At 45.8% G+C, this 21,577-nt stretch overlaps 1 protein-coding gene across 3 annotated transcripts in view; it reads right to left on the bottom strand.

Annotated features, from left to right (window-relative positions):
• Positions 1–21,577, bottom strand: part of RBBP8 (RB binding protein 8, endonuclease) — a 2,310,314-nt gene that overhangs the window by 206,317 nt on the left and 2,082,420 nt on the right. For all 3 annotated transcript variants that reach the window (XM_069620894.1, XM_069620893.1, XM_069620895.1), the window contains exon 17: positions 3,836–3,932. In XM_069620894.1, the coding sequence (XP_069476995.1) occupies positions 3,836–3,932 (97 nt within the window). The remainder of the gene's footprint in view (positions 1–3,835; positions 3,933–21,577) is intronic.

Genomic DNA, 21,577 nt, shown 5'->3' with positions numbered 1-21,577 from the left:
ATTACTAGTATAGGAAGTACTTGGATGAGGAAGAGTAGAGACTACACAATTAGAGTCCCATCACAAAATACTAAGAGGAAGAAGAGCTCTGTTGACTCCTGGGAGACTAGTCAATTCAGTACTGTGACGAGGAAGAGGCGGGGAGTACTGCTTAGCACCCGCAGAACCAAAGTGAGCGGACCAGACAAACTGACACATCTAACTCTAGCTATAGAATAAAAACGGAAGAAGGACTTTGTAGAGGATTCCGTCCTTCCTGGAGTAACCGTGAGAGCCTGTTCAATGTGCACGGGAGCAAGAGGGGAGACCGAGACGCTGAGGAAGAAGTCAGAGGGTCTGGAGCCAGTCCCAGGGGAAGAGAAGGGACGGCGGGCTGGCGGTCGAAATTCGGGTCGATCTTCAAGCCTGGGCAGCACGACCGCTACCAGGAGGAAGATTGGTGCTGCGGGGCCGCCACAGACCAAATGAAGCTCATGCGAGCACCACAAGTCCAGCGGCTGACTGCAGGCACTGGAAAGGAGCCAGAGAGCTTGCACACTACCAAATAAGGTACGCGAGTGGGCAGAAAGGCGTATGGGACCAGAGGGAGTGGTAGCAAGCAGAAGGGGTGAGAGCAGCCTAGAGTATAGGCTCTGCGACCCAAAAAGCAGTAGTGAAGAGACTTTCACGCCCTTTGAAATAAATGGTAGTAATTGGCACAGGAATGAACCAAGTCTACCAGGAAGGAGAGCTATTTGAGACAGACCTGGGGAAGGGATACATTCCCCCAGGAGTTGGACGCACAACCGTAAGAAGAAAAGATAATGTCTAAATCTTCATGGTCAGAGTACACCTGGCAGAGAAGTGAGGTAGGTTGGCTGTGAATACAAGAGTGAGCAAGGGGAAGGAAAGCATTACCCTCGATACATTGTTTTAAATATTGATCTTCATGGTCACAATACCTGGCGGAGAAGTGAGCCAGGTTGGCTATGAATCCAAGAGAGAGCAAGGAGAATTAAAGCGTTACCCCAGTCACAGTGTTGTGGACATTGATCTTCATAGCCACAGTACCTGGCCAAGTTGTAAGCCAGGTTAGTGGTGAGAGCAAGCTAAGTAGAACCACGGGAAGGGAGTCAATCCCCCCTGGTGTTTGTCAACACTGTGAAAAGCCAAGAGAAGAGATATTCCCCTAGGAGTTGTGAACATTGTGAAATAAGTGAACCTGAGAAAGGCCTGGAAAAGGAAGTTATTTAACCTGGCGTTGGGAAAACACAGACACCTAAGGAAGGTTAGGGGGAGGGACTCATCCCCCCAACACTGTGAAGATAAAAGACTTGGTTTTCTATGTGCCCATGTCGAGAGTCAGTTCAAGGAACCTTTTGAGACTCCTTTTCTCTACAAGTGAACTTTGAAATGTCGTCCAGAAGAAGGGAGCCATTTTACTGGACCAAAAAGACCACCCCTTTTTCCTTAGTTAATTTAGAGCGCAATGGAAGGAAATAGGTTTTGACACAACAGTTGACTATTTGGTTTTGGCAGACCTCCTGACAGATTCATTAGTAAGTTTGAGGCAGGGAAACCCCTCTTGGAAATAGGGACACGTTGCGTTTTCCTTTTAATTTTGATCTAATGATAGTAAATAGCCAAAAGCATGCCACCTGTGTGTCAAGTCCCTTATTTCTACACCCTTACACTGTCTAGGAAAGCAGCAGGTAGTGTGGTAGAGACGAACAAGGTGGCATTGTGAATGAACTTTTCTTTATTCTAGATCCCAAAAGAAACCTATGCTGTACCTAAGTCGAAGATTCTTGTCCCTACTTTGTAAAGAAAAACTATAAAAGGGGGCGCATCAGGATGTCAGTTGCAATACAAGACAGTCCCCCGTACAGAATGTATGTTTAGCTGAGTTCTGTCCCTACCACCATAAAAGAAACACACACATTCCAAGAAGGTACACTTTGCCCTTGACCAAATAACTGGGGGCTGGTTTCTGAGCCCCCACCCTGGTGTGTCTTTCTCAATAGGGGCTCCCCGAACCTGTGTACAGTCCAAGTCAGTAGACTGAATGGCTCTCCAACCTTCCCTTGTCTGTACTGTTTAATTCCGTCCAATTAATGACTCTTGTCTTTGTCCTTACGAGAGGCAGTCTGGCCCGTGTTCCCCTGACTCAGATGGTTCTCCTTGTACTATTTCCCCAAGAAAGATCCTGGCATTCTCTCCTGCAAGGCAATTCTTGGTCTTTGTCCCACCTTTGGTTTTGGTTCTACTCCCCCCGCCTTGGGGTCTGGTTGCTTTCACCCCCACCTTGTGTTCTCACCCCCCCAACCCCCGCATTGGGGCTAGGTTTCCCCTTCTCCACCTTGGGCTCTTGGACCTCTCACCCCAGATGAGGTTTGGTTGCTCTCACCCTACCTTAGACTCTCACCCTGCCTTTGGGTTTGGTTTCTCTTACCCAACTAGGGGTTTGAATTCTCTTACCCTGCCTTAAAACTTTGGTCTCTCACCCGTCTTTGGAGTTTGGCTGCTGACAGCCTGCCTTCAGGTGTATTTCCTCCTACTCCGCCTTGGGGTGTCGTTGGGCCTCGCCTCCCCCTCACATATCGCAGAAGCCACTGCGTACCGCTCTTTTTTGTGCAGTGCTCCTTGTGAGAGTTGGGCCAAAGCAGAACCACCACTTCTGTTCCTTTCGGGTATTGTGTATTGGGTGGAACTTGACCGCCATTTCCCCGGGCTTCCTGTGGGAGCTTAGCGCTGGCATCTCGGTACACTGGTTGGCCACTTTTTCAGTGGCGGGTGCTCTGCATTTCTCCTCTGGGCAGGGCACTTCCCGTTCCTGGTCCGGCAGGCCTGGGAGCATTCTGTGGGCTTGGGCGCGATCCCGTTGGCCATGCCTGGTATACGCTCTTCCTGCCACATATCACAGGAGGAGATTCCCACCCTTCTCTGGCTCCGCGTTTTTTTCTTCTCCCTGTCTCCAATGCTGATTGTGTCTTTATCTCTCCATAGTTTAGAGGGTGAATCGTTCCAGCGTGTCCTTGTTCTAGGCGAGTACTGTGCACACAAAGGTTTGAATCATCACTCAGTTAAAGTCTCATGTAGCCAACAAAGATATTGGGATCTTGAGAAAAGGGAGGATTACTGGTATCCCTTTCAGGGAATCTCCTATTCCCAAAGGGGGTAGGGTCACCCCCAGTGGGATCCCGCTCGCTCTGTCCCCTGGAGGGGGGGGGGGGTGTTAAGTTTAGCGGGCTGATCTCCCTAGCCGCAAAAGGTGTTGCTTCTTCTTGGGGAGAGGGGACAAGTACCCTGGATTTGTCACAGTAGCCATTCAAGGGTGTATCTGAGATAATGCAGGAGGAATACATATGTGACCTAGAAAGAAGCAGCAATTACAATGGGCATTGATAACAGAGAAGTGGGAGTACACTCTCTAAAGCAAGAGAGTGCTTCTTTCCCAGAACTTTACAATTTTTTCAAGACCAAATGAGGTATTCGATAATAGCACATAGTCAGCATAGTGGAACCTCTAAAAAGACTCATTTGTACACATGGAGAATTGTTAATTTTAGACCAGACTTGCTGCAGTCTATCGTATTGCACCGCAAAGTAATAAACTGGCTCTCTTGTGGCACTCCCAAATTTGTTGTGTGGCCTTTGCTTTCGCAGACATATGTAAGGTTAGCTTTCTGTGGATATCAACTTTAATCTTTCAGTTTTACATGCTCCCACTTGTTTCTTAGATATACTTAAGGGCAACACCTCTGGGATTCTACTCATTCTTACCAAAGGCAATTAGGTTTCAAGCGTAGTAATTTTTAAATTAGTGAAAACAGATGTACGTTAGGCATATACTTACTATTTCACATTCCTTACAAGTGTGCCCAAGCATTTTCCTCCTTTCTTCTTTGTTCCGTACAACCTCAATATGAGGGTAATCTAAGTACTCTTTCTTTCTGTAAAATTAAGAGAGACAGAACTGGTCAATACAAAATGCATTAAAAAATCCCATGATCCATTTTTGAGCAAAAACATAAGAATGTGCAACAAACTGCTGGGATGTACATACAACTGGCTTCTTATTTATTTTTAACAAAGTGCAATGAGCTCCATTTTTAAATCTAATAAATTACCTGCAACACTAATTCCATTTAATGGAATCATCAACCACTGATTGCAAGTCAGTTGAAAAAAAATCCTCACCATGCAAAGAGTAGGGACTATTTTGACCAGTTTTATGAATTACAAAAGTGCTAAATAATACAGGTTCACACAAACACACCAAGCACCTACTCAATGTGAAAGGGCTCCTCTGTAGTATAGGTGCCAGTATGCAAACATCTACATTGTCACCAACAATATGTAAACTGACAAGACATTAGGAAAATAAATGGAAGACGGATCCAAGCAACAGTTTTTGCATTATGAAAAATCTTTGTATGCCTCACAGAGGAGATACATGGCTTCAATTTTGTAGTTCTTAGTGTATGTTACTGCAACTAAAAAGCAGTCTTTCTAGTCAGCAATTTCAGATCACTGGTGGTTGTGACAAAGTCCCCTGTCTGACACTTTGGGCAAGTAGTGGAGTTCCCCTGGGGGTGCAGTTTGCTGCCACATGCTAAGCGATGCCGGGCTTAGGGGTAATGCAGGAACAATCTCCTGGCTCACCACACAATCCCCCAGTCTACTTCTGGGGGCTGGGCTGGTAAGAAAAAACATGCCCTTTCCCCTTAAGGTAAGCTTGTTGTAAGGATAGACCCTTTAAAGTATTAACATTACCATATTATGAACACTTGAACACCAGGATTAGGCGTTGGCCGTTTCATTTATTGCGGTAAACTTCATATGTTTGATTTTCTTGCCTCGCCAGTAAAGTTTAAGACGCCTTTGGCATTATGAAAGCGGATGGCAATGTGTCCACCTTGTGAAACAACGGGATCTGTGCAGTGCTACATGCTTGTGTTGCATACAGGATTGAAATTGTGTCAGCTGCTTTTGTCAATTTGGAAAAATGAATACCCTTCATTTGAATGATAGACGTAACTTGATGGCCGTGGGCCAACCGTCTTATGCACCAAATTATAGAAATATAAACTGCTATGCTTGACCGACGAGCGGCCATTTTAAATGTAGCAAGAATCGCCATTTTGCTTGTTAACCATTGCTCATTGCTTTCTGTCTAAAAACTGCTTTGCAGCTTGCAATTCTTGCGAATTCTGCTTACTCTGCTCAACTGTTAACATTGTTGTCTGAATATGAAAGGACAAGGTCGCGGGACTGAAGAGTTTGCTGAAACTCCTCATGAGTAGCCCAGAGAGGAATGCCCACGCTCCCTCTCTGTAGCCTTGGGAGGAAGCTGCAGGGCATTTAATCACTTCACAGCTGCCAGCCAGCCTCGTACGATGGTAGAATATGTTAGAATAATACAGTTAAAGGCTTGAATTATGCTTCTCTTAAGGCCCCCCTTCGCAAAACCCTTTAGAACTTGTCGGCTCCCAGGACACGAATAGTACCTCATAGATAGCAAAGCTTGGAATGTGGCTCTTCCCCGTGTACAGATTGCTTCCAAGAACAGAACCACTGTGTTCTAAAAGATGCCTCTGCACTTTCTAAATTGCACATTGTTACTAGAATAGACATTGAAAGCATTATAATCGTCATACTCGTCGGATATGTCCATCGTCATCCCGAGTTCAAAGGAACTTAATACAGAGGGGTGTTGAACATGACTTTGCTGATTGTATGATATGCATTTTGTATATATGTAACTGATGTACGTAATTCGCTCTCTTGCGTCCCTCGAGGTCTAGGAAACTCACGTCGCGGGGCGTGAGATCAGAATTGGCCAATTGATACTATCTTTTGCTTGCAATAAACCCTAGCATTGGGAATTTGAAACCTTGTGTCTGGTGCATCTTTTCGTGTATGGTCATTGCCTTGTTTCCATAGCACGAGGGACCCCTAGGGGCCCCTTTCAAGATGGCGCCCGAATAGGGACCCTCCCCCACTTGCCCCATCGTATACGTTCTAACGGAGTAAAGGCGGAAGAACGGCGAGGACGGGACGGTCGAGCCGGGATCAAGAAGTGTACGGGGCGCCCTGTAGAAGAGAGGAGAGATTCCTTCCGCAGATCTGCACACATCTGATCCCTGATCGACGTACCGGGCCAGAGGGCAAAGGAGGCGAGGGTCCCGAGACGAGGCAGAAGCCAGAGAAGCGCAGACACGACGTGGGGAGAGGTTGCGTTAGAACAGGCGACTTGTTTTATCAGGTGAGTCATTCCCCGATTCAAAGAGAAACCTGATTTTTGGTAGAGTGTTGATTTTGCAAACTCAAACGTCCAGGTAAAAGTGGCTAACCAAAGGGGAAGGTTAAAGAAACATGCCTGGAGTACTGTCAACTTTAGCGGGGCTTTTCAGCTGCGGTAGACAGTCCTTGGAATATGGCCAAAGTGCACCGCCTGTGGGAACGCCGGCTTATGATATGTATGCGAAATATGGTGTGGGTGCGATAATATTTTGTGAAATTTGGCATAGGCAAACTAGAAAGCAACCCGACCATCAGTGGCCGATTAATGGTAGTTTTGAGATGGGGAGGATAGATAACCTAGAGAGGGTGCTGATTAGAAAGAAAGCGCGACCTGCAGCTTTTGAGACCGTCAAAGATTGGAGGAGGGAAGCGATGCTCCGACTAAGGAGTAGAGAGAAGCATGCGCGTAGGCACAAAACGAAGATTGAGATAGCAGAAGAGAAGGAAGAGGAGGAGTGGACTGAGTCTAAGACGGGAAGGGAGACGGGACCAGATGAACATAGACAGAATATACCCGCAGTGGGAACTACACATAGCAGATTAATTAATGGAACATTTGTTAACACGGGTCGAGGCCCAAAACCAGAATCGAAACCAAACACGCCAGCAGTGACGGCGCGGGCCCAACCAATAGCTCTCATACCCCCTCCCGCAGCCCGAGCACTTCCCCTCACGCAAGCGTTAACCCAAGCCCCGCCCACAGCATGAGCACTCCCACAAGCGCAGACCGCGGACACACAATTTCCCAGCACCCAGCATGGCCCTTCACAGATGCCACCTGTGTCACTTGTCCCATCCACACCACCCGCTCTAGAGACAGATTCAGCACCATCCGCCCCTCCCGAAGTCGAAATTGAGACTGGGGAGGCGAGAGGCAGGGCTGAAGGAACAGGATTTGGACGGGTAACTCGAAGCGCAATCAGCAAAGAGAGAAAGATTGAATTACGGCAAGAGGCAGAAATGTACATAGAAGGAAATGATGAGACGGCAGCATTGGCCTCATTGTATGGGTACCGAAGAAGAGACGAGAGACAGGTAGTGTTGGAATGCATGGGGGAAATTCTGGTGGGAGAATTGAAAAAGATACTTGGGAATTTACCGCCACAGCGGTTGTTGGATTTGAATAAGTTAGCACGCAGTGAGCAAAGAGATGAGGATGTAAGAAAACATGTGCACAGACTGATTGAAGTAACAAATGAAATGGAAGACAGATATGCTGAAATGTTTGCTACACCCGAGTATAGTAGAGAGTTTATTAAGAAAGGTAGGAAGGAGGCGTCAAGGTTGAGTATAAAAAAATCATGGCCGAGAGTTTTTCCAGGTGGTACAAAGCATTTGCCGGTACCGGGACAGATAGGCGATAAACAAAGATTGCAGGTATGGGTAGAGGAAACAATGCGATGGATGTCGAACAAAAGAACGTCAGTAAAAGAAGTAAGTGAGATATGTAATGGGTACCCATTGGAGATGAGAAAGGAAGCGATGCAAACGATAGTAGGGGTGTTACTGCAGCAGGTCATTGGATACAATAGAGGTAGAGGTAATGCACAAGGCTGGGGAAATTTGAATAATATGCATGGGGTGTCATTGGGATTAAATCAATGTGCGTACTGTAAGGAGGAAGGATACTGGCGAGCGCAATGCCCACACCTACAGAATAGAGGTGGGTTTGGTCAGAGAAGGCCTCAGAGGACATCAGGGGTCGAACGGCCCAAGCAGAAGTAACATGCAGCAGCAGCAGGGATATACCAATGGAGGTACTCAAACCCAATCATATGGCCAAAACCAAGCACAACAGAACCAGACATTGAACCAAAGTGTTTCAAACCAAAATCAGGGCAGGCAGGGCCAACAGAGAAATGATCAGAGTGGAGGACATCGAGGGGGAAGTGGGAATATTTTTGATACACAACCAAACACGTATTAAAGCAGTAGGGGTGACTACACATCGGACGATGTGTTATTTTCGCGATAGGACAGCCCACGACAGGGGTCGGAACCAGTGTCTATTCCCGTGAATCAGAGAGGATCCTACGTATAAATGAGAGTCGGGAATAAGGAGCACCGTTTCCTTGTAGATACAGGGGCACAGAAGTGCTCGAAAGACCACCACTTGGTTCTGGAGATACCACTGTCGGGGCAGAAGAATGTTTCTGTAGGGTTCGCAGGTACACCAGTAATTAACCCCATGTCCGAAGCTGTCCCAATTACAATAGGACCATTTACAGAGCAGTGTCCATTTCTTTTGACAGAAAATTGTGGAGAGAACTTGCTAGGATTAAATTTGTTGAGAAAATTGGGGGCAGTCATACATTGTACGGCAGACGGGGTGTTCCTCACGATGTGGCCTCACGATGCACCGGTAACAGAATTTATGTCAAAGGAGTTGCCAGAAGAGCTAAATAGAGTACCAACCTGTCTGTGGGCAATGCATGATAATGATGTAGGATGCTTGAAAATAGAGCCAGCAAAAATAACTCTGAAAGAAGGTGTAACACTACCACGAATTCCCCAGTATAAAATTTCTGTTGAAGGTGAGAAGGGATTGAAAAGCATTGTTACTGACCTGGTGAGATTGGGGGTGGTTGAGGAAATCGCAGGTAGCACGTGCAACAGCCAGATTCTTCCAGTTTATAAGAAAGGAGGCAATGAGGTACCCTATCGTTTCATAATTGATCTGCACGCATTAAACAAAGTGGTAGACCCACAATTCCCTTTGGTCCCAGATGTCGCAACAATACTGACAATGATACCGGCCACTGCAGAATACTTTAGTGTAGTCGATTTGAAGAACGCATTCTTTAGCATCCCAGTGGATAAAAGCAGTAGATATCTGTTCGCGTTCACTCTAGGAGGTCGATCATTCACATTCACACGCATTCCACAAGGATATACAGAAAGCCCGAGCATTTACAGTAGAGCGCTAAAAGAGCAGCTAGACATGCTAGAACTACCCGAAGGTTGCATACTCTTGCAGTACATAGATGACTTGTTATTAGCTGCTGACACGAAAGAGATCTGCAAAGAAAGAACTGTATTACTCTTGACACATTTAGCGACCCATGGTCATAAGGCAAGTTTGAAGAAATTCCAGTATAATCAAAAGGAGGTGTCTTATTTGGGACACCTACTTTCGAAAGAAGGGAGAAGATAAACACCAGAACGCATAGAAAGTATTTCTAGTATGCCTATTCCAAAAACACAAAAAGGAGTGAGAGCTGTAATAGGCATGGCCTCTTATTGTTGGCAGTGGATCAGTAATTTTGCGCTGATTGTGAAGCCGATGATAACGTTGACTAAAAAAGATGCAGAGATACCTTTACAGTGGGATGAGGAATGTCAGAAAGCGTTTGAGCAATTGAAAGTTGCATTGTGTGCTGCGCCAGTTTTAGGCACTCCCAACTATAAAAAGATCTTCAGACTATTTGTGAGTGAGAGTGAAGGATGTGCATTGGCAGTTTTGACACAGGAACAAGGTGGAAGAAATAGGCCGTGCGGCTATTTTTCTTGCGCGTTGGACCCTGTAGCGCGCGCACTACCACGATGTTTGCGATCCGTCATAGCGGCTGCTGCGTCAGAGAAACAAACGGAAGGAATGGTGTTGGGGCAGTGTTCTGATGGTGCAACATGCTATAGACATTCTATTAAATAGGACGCAGACGCAACACCTCACCTCAGCTAGACTGACAAGATATGAGCTCATCTTGTTTGCACCCCACATCCAAATGAGGTGTAGCGCATTGAATCCTGCCGAATTAATGCCACTGCCCATAGCAGAAATTGGTGACAACGAATCACCACCCCATGATTGTTTAATGATCACTGAAGAAGAAAAAAAGGGAAGGATTGATTTGAGTGATATCCCACAAAAAGAGCCAGATGGGGAGTTATTTTGTGATGGCTCTTGTTTTAAATGACCTGATGGCACATCAACGGCTGCATATGCAATTACTACCCTAAAGAGAGTTGTAGAAAGCAGAAGGATCCCCTACAATTCGGCACAAGCCGCAGAAATAATTGCACTGACCCGAGCCTGTGAACTCTCTGAGAATCTGAACGTAAATATTTATACTGACAGCCAGTACGCCTTTGGCGTGGTTCACAATTTTGGCCGACTTTGGGCTGAGAGGGGTTTCTTGACATCACATGGAGCCAGAATTCAGCATGGGCATTTGATTGTGCGATTGTTGTCTGCGCTCACGTTTCCAAAGCAACTAGCTATAGTGAAGTGCGAGGCGCATAAGAAAGTAACATGCAGAGTGGGAGAGGGAAAAGCATTTGCAGACAGGATTGCGAAGCAAACAGCCACAGATTTGGGGAATAAAATGATGACAGTACAGACTGAGGAAGTACCTTGTATGATAGAGAATGGAGTTGCCACAGTCAAAGAAATGCAGGCTGAGGCCACGACCGAAGAGATTCAGGGGTGGGCTGAGGGCTCTGCTGAGTTAGATTTGGAAGGATGTTGGGTGGACAAGGAAACAAAGAACTGGATGTTGCCAAATTGTTACGTAACTGCAATGGTTATAATGGCGCATAGCCCTACCCACATTTGCGCAAAGAAAATGGTACAGCATTTATCCACAGTATGGAAGAATGAGCACATAAAAAAGAATGCAGAAAGGCTAGTGCAGAATTGTATCATGTGCCTGCAACACAATGTAGGAAAGGGAACCGTGACTCCAGCAGGTAGTTTCGACCCACCCTCTATGCCGTTTGAGGTGGTCCATTTTGATTTCATAGAAATGGAGAGGTGCCGGAACTACAAGTATGTGTTAGTGGTAATCTGTGCATTCAGCAAGTGGGTGGAGGCATATCCTTTAAAAGACTGTACTGCCATGTCCACAGCAAAAGTAATGCTGAAGGAGTATTTCTCCCGGTTTGGGTTGCCTCGTGTCCTGTGGTCAGACAACGCCCCCCACTTTGTGGGCGCAGTAGTGCTACAGATCTGTGCAGGTCTGCAAATAGAGAAGCGATTCCACAGTTCCAGGCATCCCAGTTCTGCCAGTCTTGTGGAGAGACACAACGGAATCCTGAAGTCAAAGATAGCGAAAATTTGCGCTGGGAGAAAGTTGAGTTGGGTGGATGCATTACCCCTAGCGCTGTTGTGTATGCGCAGGTCTGTGCAGGCGAAGACTGGGCTCTCCCCCTATGAGATTATAATGGGGAGACCAGCAAATGTATGGTGCGCCCCGCAGCCCAAAAGATTATGTGAGGTCGAGCATCCTATGTTAAGCACTTACTGTGGACTTTTAATACAAAAGTTGCGTTTGATTCATCAGCAGGTGCAGGAGGCGTTGCCGATGCAATATACAGGACCGGGCACTCACTGGAGCCTGGGAGCTGGGTGCTAATCAAAAACTTTGAACGGACGACAGCATTAGCACCCAGGTGGCGCGGCCCCTATCAAGTACTTTTGGCAACACAGACGGCCGTCCGAGTGGACGGACGGAAGGCATGGATCCATGCAACACATGCCAAAAGATTCCCAGGACTGCTGACAACTTCCGATAACCAGAGAAAGGAAACAGTCTCGGAAACGAAAGAAACTATTGTCAGTCCAGTGCCACAGCATCAGCCTGAGCGAGAAGTGAAAGTTGAAACAAAGCGCAAACGAGAAGTGAAATTTGAAGCAGAGTCTGAGGAGGCTGCCAGTAAGGGGAAGGGCGGAAAGTGCCTCAACGTTGCTTAGCGGAAACAACATCACTGCCGAGCGACACAAACCCTGCATTGCAAACACGAGCAGAAACACCGCGTGTACCCCTTTGGTGCCCACCAGTTCTCGCGAATGCACCAAAGCCAGAGAAAGAAACTACATCATTGCCACGACGCCCATTGCTGCCCATCATTGTGCCACAGGCCGACACTGAGCCTGATACTGGAAATGCAAGGGCACTATTCACGGATCATACAATAGCAGGAGTGAATCGATATAATCTACGGCCTCGACAGGCAAAGTGATCCACAGATCTTTGGTGCTTTTCTTTTTGGCCTTTGGTTCTACTCACGGACGGAGTGGGAACCAGGGGCGTAGAGGAGAGAAGTGTGAGAATTGTGCAAGTCGGACAATTCAAAACTCACGGCTCCTCGGTGCGCTTATAAAAGTACATGTGTCAGGAGCCAGAGCAGGACAAGCTGGACGCACATAAGTACTAAGGCTGATAGAGTACATGTGTCCTAAGCCAGAGTGGGACAAGATGGATCACATGGTACTCTATCAATAAAGAACTGTTCAGAAATCGTCTGAGCAGTGGGAGAAAGAACAACTAATCTTGCTCGGGAGTGGATAAATGATCCAGGCTGTGAAAAGGCTGGCAGAATTGAACTGTGACATTTTTCGTTGAACTTTTCTGGCATCAAGAACTAGAGACATTCACGACGAACTTCGCCAGCAAGAAGAAGGACGATGAAGAACAAGTCAAGACCGGTTTCAGCCTCCTCCTGCACCCCTGCTAAAAAAATAATAGATTTAGAGACTGTAAATTTAGGGAAAACGCATGGTAAAAGGAATAAGGTACTGATTTGGACATTGGTCCTATGTTTCTTAAGTATGATAGTACCAACAATAACAGCTATTACACTATGGTTCCTGGAGTATGTACACCCATTAGAAACACTTTTGCCAAAAGCAGCTACTGAAACCCCGGTTCATGTAATCACTGGTACTTTGCCCCCAATGGAAGAAAGACATAGAGAAGGTTACGGCAACAATACATTGTTGCTCATCATGAACATGACCCATGCGGTGTTAAAGAAAAAAGATTGCTGGGTTTGCGCCCATTTACCATAGCACGGTGGGAAAGGGATAGGCTGGTATGCACAACCATTGCCATTGATTTATTCCTGTGAAGTAACGTTAAGTGCAATGTTCTGTGGGAAATGGAACAAGAGTAATACGGCTCAGCTAGATGAGACCAATATGAATGAATTTGAGGAAGTAATCATGAGACCTGTGGGTTGTTCCATATTCCAAAAAGCTCGCGTTTGCACTAGAACCCATGAGAAAGAATGCACGAAAAATAACAAGACAAGATAGATTACATAGGCAGAATAGACCAACCCCGCCAGCAGAAAGAACATCAGTAATGACATTTTGGATGAGAGATGAATGGAACAAAGATGCTGTGCCCCCTACCTATACAGTGGATCACAGCCCCAGAACTGCTCCCCTATGTCTACAGAAAAAGGGTTCCTATAAAGTAGGAACATTTAGCAACTGCCTGAACACAGTGGTTTTAAAACATGAAATAGAACCCGTGTACGTGGGAGACCCTGTTTATTTTATATGTGGAGAAAAAGCATATCCATGGTTACCTAGGAACTGGGGAGGTACATGCTACCTAGGTTTACTGTTTCCAGGAGTGTTCCTCTTGGAAACAGCAGAAGTAGCTAGACGAACAAAAAGTAGAACTCAAAGGAGTAGTGAGGATGGAATGATAGCAATGGATATAGCCAAATCATTTATACCGTTCTTGTCCCAAATAGAAAATTCTTACAATATAAGAAAACTGTCTGGAATATTACAAAAAACAATAGATTCCACAACGGATATTTTATTGAATATGACGTTAGAAGAAAAAGGAATAAGACTGATGGCACTCCAAAACAGGATGGCTCTCGATATAATATTAGTTGATCGTGGGGGAGTTAGCAAGCTCGTAAAAACTGCATGCTGTGTGTATATAGATGACTACTGCCCTACGATATTTAAAGCGATCCGGAAATTACATGTCATAAATTCCACACTCTCTACTGAAGCAGGGGTTTGGGGGATAGAATCCTGGTTATGGGGATTATTGCGGTCTTGGGGATGGAAGTTAATTTCGATACTAATGATGGTACTCGGGATATTCATAACATGCTGCTGTTGCATACAATGCTTACCAATAATATGCACTGAAATAACTGATGGATGTACTAAGGGATGTATGCACATGGTGTTGAGAGGAAAACAAACGCATGGCCGGAATAACAGAGACACTGAGGAAACAAAAATAGTAAAACAATTCATAGCAATAGACATTAATGATGGCGATGATTCAGATGTAGATACCCCAGACTCCTCCTCAGAAGAGGAGGATACAATGAATAAACAAGACGTTTGGCACACGGCCAAAAGGAGGGTTTGTCAATCTGGAAAAATGAATACCCTTCATTTGAATGATAGACGTAACTTGTTGGCCGTGGGCCAACCATCTTATGCACCAAATTATAGAAATATAAACTGCTATGCTTGACCGACGAGCGGCCATTTTAAATGTAGCAAGAATCGCCATTTTGCTTGTTAACCATTGCTCATTGCTTTCTGTCTAAAAACTGCTTTGCAGCTTGCAATTCTTGCGAATTCTGCTTACTCAGCTCAACTGTTAACATTGTTGTCCGAATATGAAAGGAAAGGACAAGGTCGTGGGACTGAAGAGTTTGCTGAAACTCCTCATGAGTAGCCCAGAGAGGAATGCCCACGCTCCCTCTCTGTAGCCTTGGGAGGAAGCTGCAGGGCATTTAATCACTTCACAGCTGCCAGCCGGTCTCGTACGATGTAAGAATATGTTAGAATAATACAGTTAAAGGCTTGAATTATGCTTCTCTTACGGCCCCCCTTCGTGAAACCCTTTAGAACGTGCCGGCTCCCAGGACACGAATAGTACCTCATAGATAGCAAAGCTTGGAATGTGGCTCTTCCCCCGTGTACAGATTGCTTGCAAGAACATAACCACTGTGTTCTAAAAGATGCCTCCGCACTTTCTAAATTGCACATTGTTACTAGAATAGACATCGAAAGCATTATAATCGTCATACTCGTCGGATATGTCCATCGTCATCCCGAGTTCAAAGGAACTTAATACAGAGGGATGTTGAACATGACTTTGCTGATTGTATGATATGCATTTTGTATATATGTAACTGATGTACGTAATTCGCTCTCTTGCGTCCCTCGAGGTCTAGGAAACTCACGTTGCGGGGCGCGAGATCAGAATTGGCCAATTGATACCATCTTTTGCTTGCAATAAACCCTAGTATTGGGAATTTGAAACCTCGTGTCTGGCGCATCTTTTCGTGTATGGTCATTGCCTTGTTTCCATAGCATGAGGGACCCCTAGGGGCCCCTTTCACTTTGGTCAATTCCGGTACTGCAAGAAAATGTATCTAATCAGTAGGCTCAGAACCTCTATTCCTCGAAGAAACAAGGAGGCACTAGTCCCGAATGAAAGAGAGGACAGAGTCCATTGGTTTCCGAACCCATAACTGATAATGATATCCCTCAACCCTCTACTACCTATCAACTACAGGCCAATCTCCAAAACCAGATTCCTGGCAAAACTCATCGACTGCAGTGCTTACCAGCAAATCAAGGGTTTTGTGGAATCGAACAATCGCCTAGACCCCGCACAATCAAGCTTCCGTCTGCGCCACGGAACAGAAACCACGCAGATCTCTATCTGGGATGGCTTCATAGTGAGAGCAGACTCAGAAGGATGCGCAGCTCTTAATCTTCTTAACCTCTTGGCAGCATTTGACACCATCAACCACATGATCCTCCTTGATAGACTGCACTCCCTAGGAATACGTGTTTCAGCGCTCTCCTGGATCGCATCATTCCTCTCCAATGGACACCAAATCACCCAGCTCTCCCCTTTTTCTCTCTGCTGCATGCCGAGTAAACGCTGGAGTACCTCAAGGCGCCTGCCTCCCTCCCCTTCAAACCTTACCTGACCCCCCTGCCAAGGATCATGAGCTCACACAACCTCACTTGCTGTAACTATGTGGATGACGCACAAATCATCCCTAGAATTCCTAAACCGACCACCTACACCAACCCTAACCTAGCAGCATGTCTCTCACACATTGACCGCTGAATGACAACTAACCATCTCCTTCTGAATCCAGATAAAACAGGGATCATGGTGGTTACCAGTCAATTGGTCGACACCATTTGGTCGAATGCCAAATGGTCGAATTCTTTTTTTTTTTTTTTTTACCCCTTTTTTGGTTTTTTCCCCACACGAAAACCCACAAAACACATATAAAAAAAAAAAAAAAAAAAAAAAAAAAAAATTCGACCAAATGGTGTCGACCAAATTGCAGTCGACCAGTTTGTTGTCGACCAATTGACCGGACACCGATCATGGTATGCAGAAATTCTATTCCATTCCCCCAACCAACTCCCTGGCCACCCTCACTCGGCCTCCCTCCCACCCCCATGACCACCACCACTGTCAAAAACCTTGGCTGCACAATGGACTAGTACTTAACCCTGTCTCACCACATCAACAATAGATGCAAAGCTTGTAATTTCCACCTTAGGGTCCTGCAGCATATCTTGCCTTACCTTCCCTACCCGAACAGACTGGCTGCAATTATGTCCATTGTCATGTCCAGACTGGACTATGCAAACTCCCTCTACCCACAGGTGCACAGGCCAACCAGTTAAACAAACTCGAAAGAGGACAAACCTTGGCTGCCAGACTGCTTCTCGCTTTGTGTTGAAGGGGCCACATCTCACCAGCTCTCCGCACCCTACACTGGCTCCCAATTGGACGCAGGGCCACCTTCAAATTCCTACGTATTACCCACCAAGTGGTGCACAAAGCAGGACCCAAATTCCTACAAGAAAGGATTACACCTTACTATCGGACTCACACCTTTAGGTCAAGCACTGTCCTCCTCCTAGTGGTCCCCACCCCCAATTCGGCCAGGATCGGAGGGTCAGCATGCTCGACCCTGCTGCCAACTTTGTGGAACTCATTGCCTCCCCGCATTAGACACAGCAAAGCCTACATGGCTTTCCCGGAATGCACTCAAAACCTGGCTCTTCGCCAAATAACACATAAGGGAAAGCAGTGAATCACCCAACCTATCACCATGACTGATACCCGGCGTTGTACCCCGCTGATTCCGGACCCTGTCAGACTCTCAAGCCTGACGATATCTAATCCCACTTCCTGGAGCCTTGCCCAGACTTGAAACCCAAATCGTAGTGGGACCCATGTACTTGACAGAATGTATTCATCATCTCACCCGCAGGAATTCCATACGCCCTGAGGCCTAGAGCCATCTATTGCCATTAATCAGGGCGGATTGTACTAGACTCATAACCAAGCACAAATAACACTCATGAGCTTGATCAAGGCTATGCAATTATGCACTACATCATCAGTACAGGAAATGCCCTGCTGGCCAATCCTACACATCTGGAAAACACTGAGGAGAATTATATAACAAGGAATGTTCTAGCACTTGTTCTTTGCTAATCCCAACTATCTGGGAATGTCCTAGTAGAACTACCTTTTGGGGATTCCATTTAGCATAACGGCCGACCGAGGACGTCGCTAGCACCTGTACAGTAATAACATGAGCTTTGGGACAAATCTGCCTGTCACCACCCATCAGTCTTCACCAAAAAAATCTGACCCAACAAGGAACAGGGAGATACCACCCCACTGACAGACACTGGAATCTCAACAGGAACAAGATCCCACTTGAAAACACACAGAGACTCAAACACAACACTATGCTAACTCTTGCCTCTACACCAACAAACAATAGAATGCGGCTACACCCCTCAATTAATTCCACCTAGCTGCACACATAATGACACAGCTCTACATTCACCTCAACAGTCTTTAGAGCGCACTTATACCCCTTGCAATTGGCATGGCTGCACACATAACGTCATTCTCAAACACCAGCACCGCCAGAATGCAGATACCAAGTCCATTGGTCTTGCTGCACACATTCTACTGATCTTACACAACCACTGCATTGCACCTAGCACTAGTATGCAGTTACACAACAACTATTGCACACTGGCTGCATACATACCGAGTGCACCCAAGCACGTTTTACTACACTACTCTCTCAACTGACCTGGACTGCGGTCCCCGATGGCGTTCAACTAACACCGCTTTGGAATCATGTCAATGGTAAAAAGGCGCTATACAAATGCCGAATAACATAATTCCTGTCTTTTAGGAATGAGAATTGCCAGGCACTAGGCAAACATCTGGTGTCACAGCCTATAAAAAGGTCCTTCATTCCCACAGGGAATAGGATTGTGCCATAGATCTCCAGCCTAATTTAATGGTACCCTTCAGAAGGACATTTATATTGTGTAAGGGACCAAGAGTAAGACTCAGACACAGGGGCATGTTTAGTATGGATTATAAACTTTTAAAAGCACAAAATAATAAAGGGATCAGGGGGACACCCTATCTATCCCTGATACTAGGAGGGGTCAGAATAATGTGTACAAGGGGTATCTGCAAGTAATGGTTCACCGCAACATGTTTTAAAGTGTCCAAAACAGAAGAAATAAAGTTCCACCGGGTAAAGGGGTCTTTCCTTCCCCTAGATTTTCTCTGGGAGTGTTCAATGTTGCTTTATCACAGTTCAATTAGGAGAACACTTCCCTTGAGTCTCTGTCATATACACTATTTCTTCTATATCTTTGTCACTCTACACTTTGTATATTTATCAAATTTAAAAAGTGTCATGAATCTTCCCTTCTCTTTTAATTTCAGGGTGCTTGTCACTCTCTCACCAATTTCCAAACAGGGTATGGCTCTTTTCTTTTTCAGTAAGTTACCATAGTTTCACAATATTGTTCTCTTCCTTCCTGGTTTGTCCTTCTACCAGGATGACACACTCTTGTCTCCAAAATATAGTCTCACGTTTGCTCTTTAGTCCTGGTTTACTCTTCTGCCAGGATGCTTCACTGCTGGTTCACAAATATAGCTTCACTGTCTTTCCTTACTCCTGGTTTCCTCTCCTGCCAGGATGTTCCACTCTTGGTTTTGTAATGAATCCAATGGTGTGATCACTCCTTTCCTGGCGGTGACCTCTCCCCATGTGGCCAGAAGACAGCAGCTGCTACCTGATCCTGACCCTGGGGCGGCTGTTTTAGGGATTATCACATGGGGGAAGACAGCCTACGGGAGAAAATAATGGCACCATCGGATGAGACATGGTATCCCCCTTCTTCTTTTGAGGATACCCCATCCATCCTTAATGGCAAATTGTCATACCTCCCCTCATCAACCTAGGAAGGGTACTGAAGACCTTTTCACAAGATCTGTATGCAAGGCATCAAAATCTAACTTCCCTTTTAAGACTCATGAAAACCCCTTCTCAGACTCTACCTACAAGCCATCCAAAGCTGACTTGCACTTAAAGATCACTGAGAACATTTAACCAAACTTTACATGCAAGTCGTCAATATTGGACTTCCATTCCCATAACTACAGGAATACTTGCGAGGAAGAAGAGGAGCTGAGTAATGCAGATCAAAAAAGGCCAAGAGCACAAGCTGCGCTCTAGTTGTTGCAAGGGCAAACCTGTGACCGGGAAATTTAAACAGGAAAAGCAGTTGACTGAGGCGTGCTGCTCGCGGCAGAAAGCTGCCTTTCTTGGTGCAGGCCGAGAGACTGTGGAGCTGGATAGAGTTCTATGTAGCCAAACCAGCTCGAGGACAAGGAAAAGGGAAGCTGACCGCGAGAGAGAAGACGCTGTGGGAACGCCAGAAGACGGCGGAGGGCTCCTGGACATTTGCAGGTGTTGGGAGGCAGCCTTCGCCCTATTGAAGCCCGAAATGACACAGAAGAGCACAGCAGGAACCGCGAGAGGCAGAGTAGCTGAAGAACGGAGGCAGCGAGAAGGAAGGAAACGCTGAATGACTGCCACCGGCTTGCCGTGGGAGCAAGTATGCCAGCAAGAACCGATAAGACCACCCAAGGGAAGCAGGGACACCAGGCGTATCGGCAGCCATGCCAAACCTGAATAATTGTTAATGTAGCACATGAAAGAAAACGAACAAGTAGCAAGTGAGCAAAAGGGAGAATGGAACAGTAAGACTTGCAAGTTTGTGAGTGTATGCAATACACATATACGAAAAGCCATGGCATGATATTATACTATGCAGATATATTATCAGATAAAGCAAACATAAGAGACTATCAAGTTTGGAGGTATGCACAGAGCCCACATGAGAAAAGGCCTGGCAGGAGAGTATACCAGGTAGTTGCAAATGTGTGCATACAAGAAAGCTCTGTCAGGAGAGTATATCAGGCAGTTGCAAGTGTGGTTAAAGGAAAAATCCCTAGTAGGGAAACACACCATGCAAGGACAAGCTGAACAGTGAATATGAAATACATAATCTAAAGAAGTCCTGAGAAGGATATATCAGGACTAGCAAAAGGCTGTGCTGATCAAGAGAAGATGAGTGAAAACCTGTCAGGAGAGTACACCAGGTATTCTAACAAGATAAAGACAAAGAGCCACGTTGTTTTGTGTACCAGTTGTGTTGTTGGTCAGGAGAAACTCAAGGAACTGATGTTCTGGAATATAAAACTGAGTGAAGAGAAATCCAGAGGAAGGGAACCAAACTCTCGAACACAGAACTGTATCCTTCTGGAGCTTTTCCTTTTTGAACATTTATAAACCACTCAAGGCCAAAGACATTACCCTTTTCACCTTAAAGTTAATGTTGTTAGAATGTGAGGGCAAGAATAGTACTTTGGACATGGGATGGTTTTGCATTTGACATTCTGACATTGACAGAATGTTAGTTTTGGTTTTAGGTAGGGAAACACTTCTTACAGTAGGGAGACAGAGAAGCATTGCCCCACCCCATTTTATATCAATAGAAAAAGTCTTTGACCAGAACTATGACTCTGTTGTGCCCGTGTCTCATTCCTGGCTCCTCACAGTTCACACATACAATTTCACTTTATTTCTTACACCTGGTTTACTCTCCTGCCAGGATGCTTCAATCTTGATTCACAAATATAGTTTCACTTTCATTTTCCTCCACAAAATAATGTTCTTCCAATATTGGGTCACGGACTGTCACGATCCATGCCCCTGAACCCCTCAGGTATAACAGCCCCCTGGCAGCAGTGGGTCTAAAGCCCCTCACACTGGCCCCAAGGGCCTTAAAACTCCCTCAGAAACATACATGGATTCATTTCTGGCGCCTTTGGCGCCAGGCTCATTATCAGGATTAAAGCAATACCAGTTTTGGACCTTAATCCAACACCGAGGCCTATTAAACAGCTCAGTTCTTTAGAACCAAGCCATGCGGTCTAGTGTTTTGGGTGTGGCTGGGCCTGGAACTACTTTACCTGGGCTATTTAAACCACACCCAAACAGCAGCACACGCTTCGCGTTATTCTGCACTCCTGCAGCGTAACGCTCAGTGTGTCCAGCTCCTGCTCATCTGCTTCTCCAGCGGGCCGATCCTGAAGCCACTAGATCTGGATTCCATTAATAACCTGGAAGAACAAGAACAGCATTA

The sequence above is a fragment of the Ambystoma mexicanum genome, chromosome 5q (assembly GCF_040938575.1).
Source record: "Ambystoma mexicanum isolate Mex_15411 chromosome 5q, UKY_AmexF1_1, whole genome shotgun sequence".
In the NCBI taxonomy this organism is placed as follows: Eukaryota; Metazoa; Chordata; class Amphibia; order Caudata; family Ambystomatidae; genus Ambystoma; species Ambystoma mexicanum.
The sequence above is the reverse complement of the archived record's forward strand: the minus strand, read 5'-3'. Positions and strand labels throughout refer to the sequence as shown.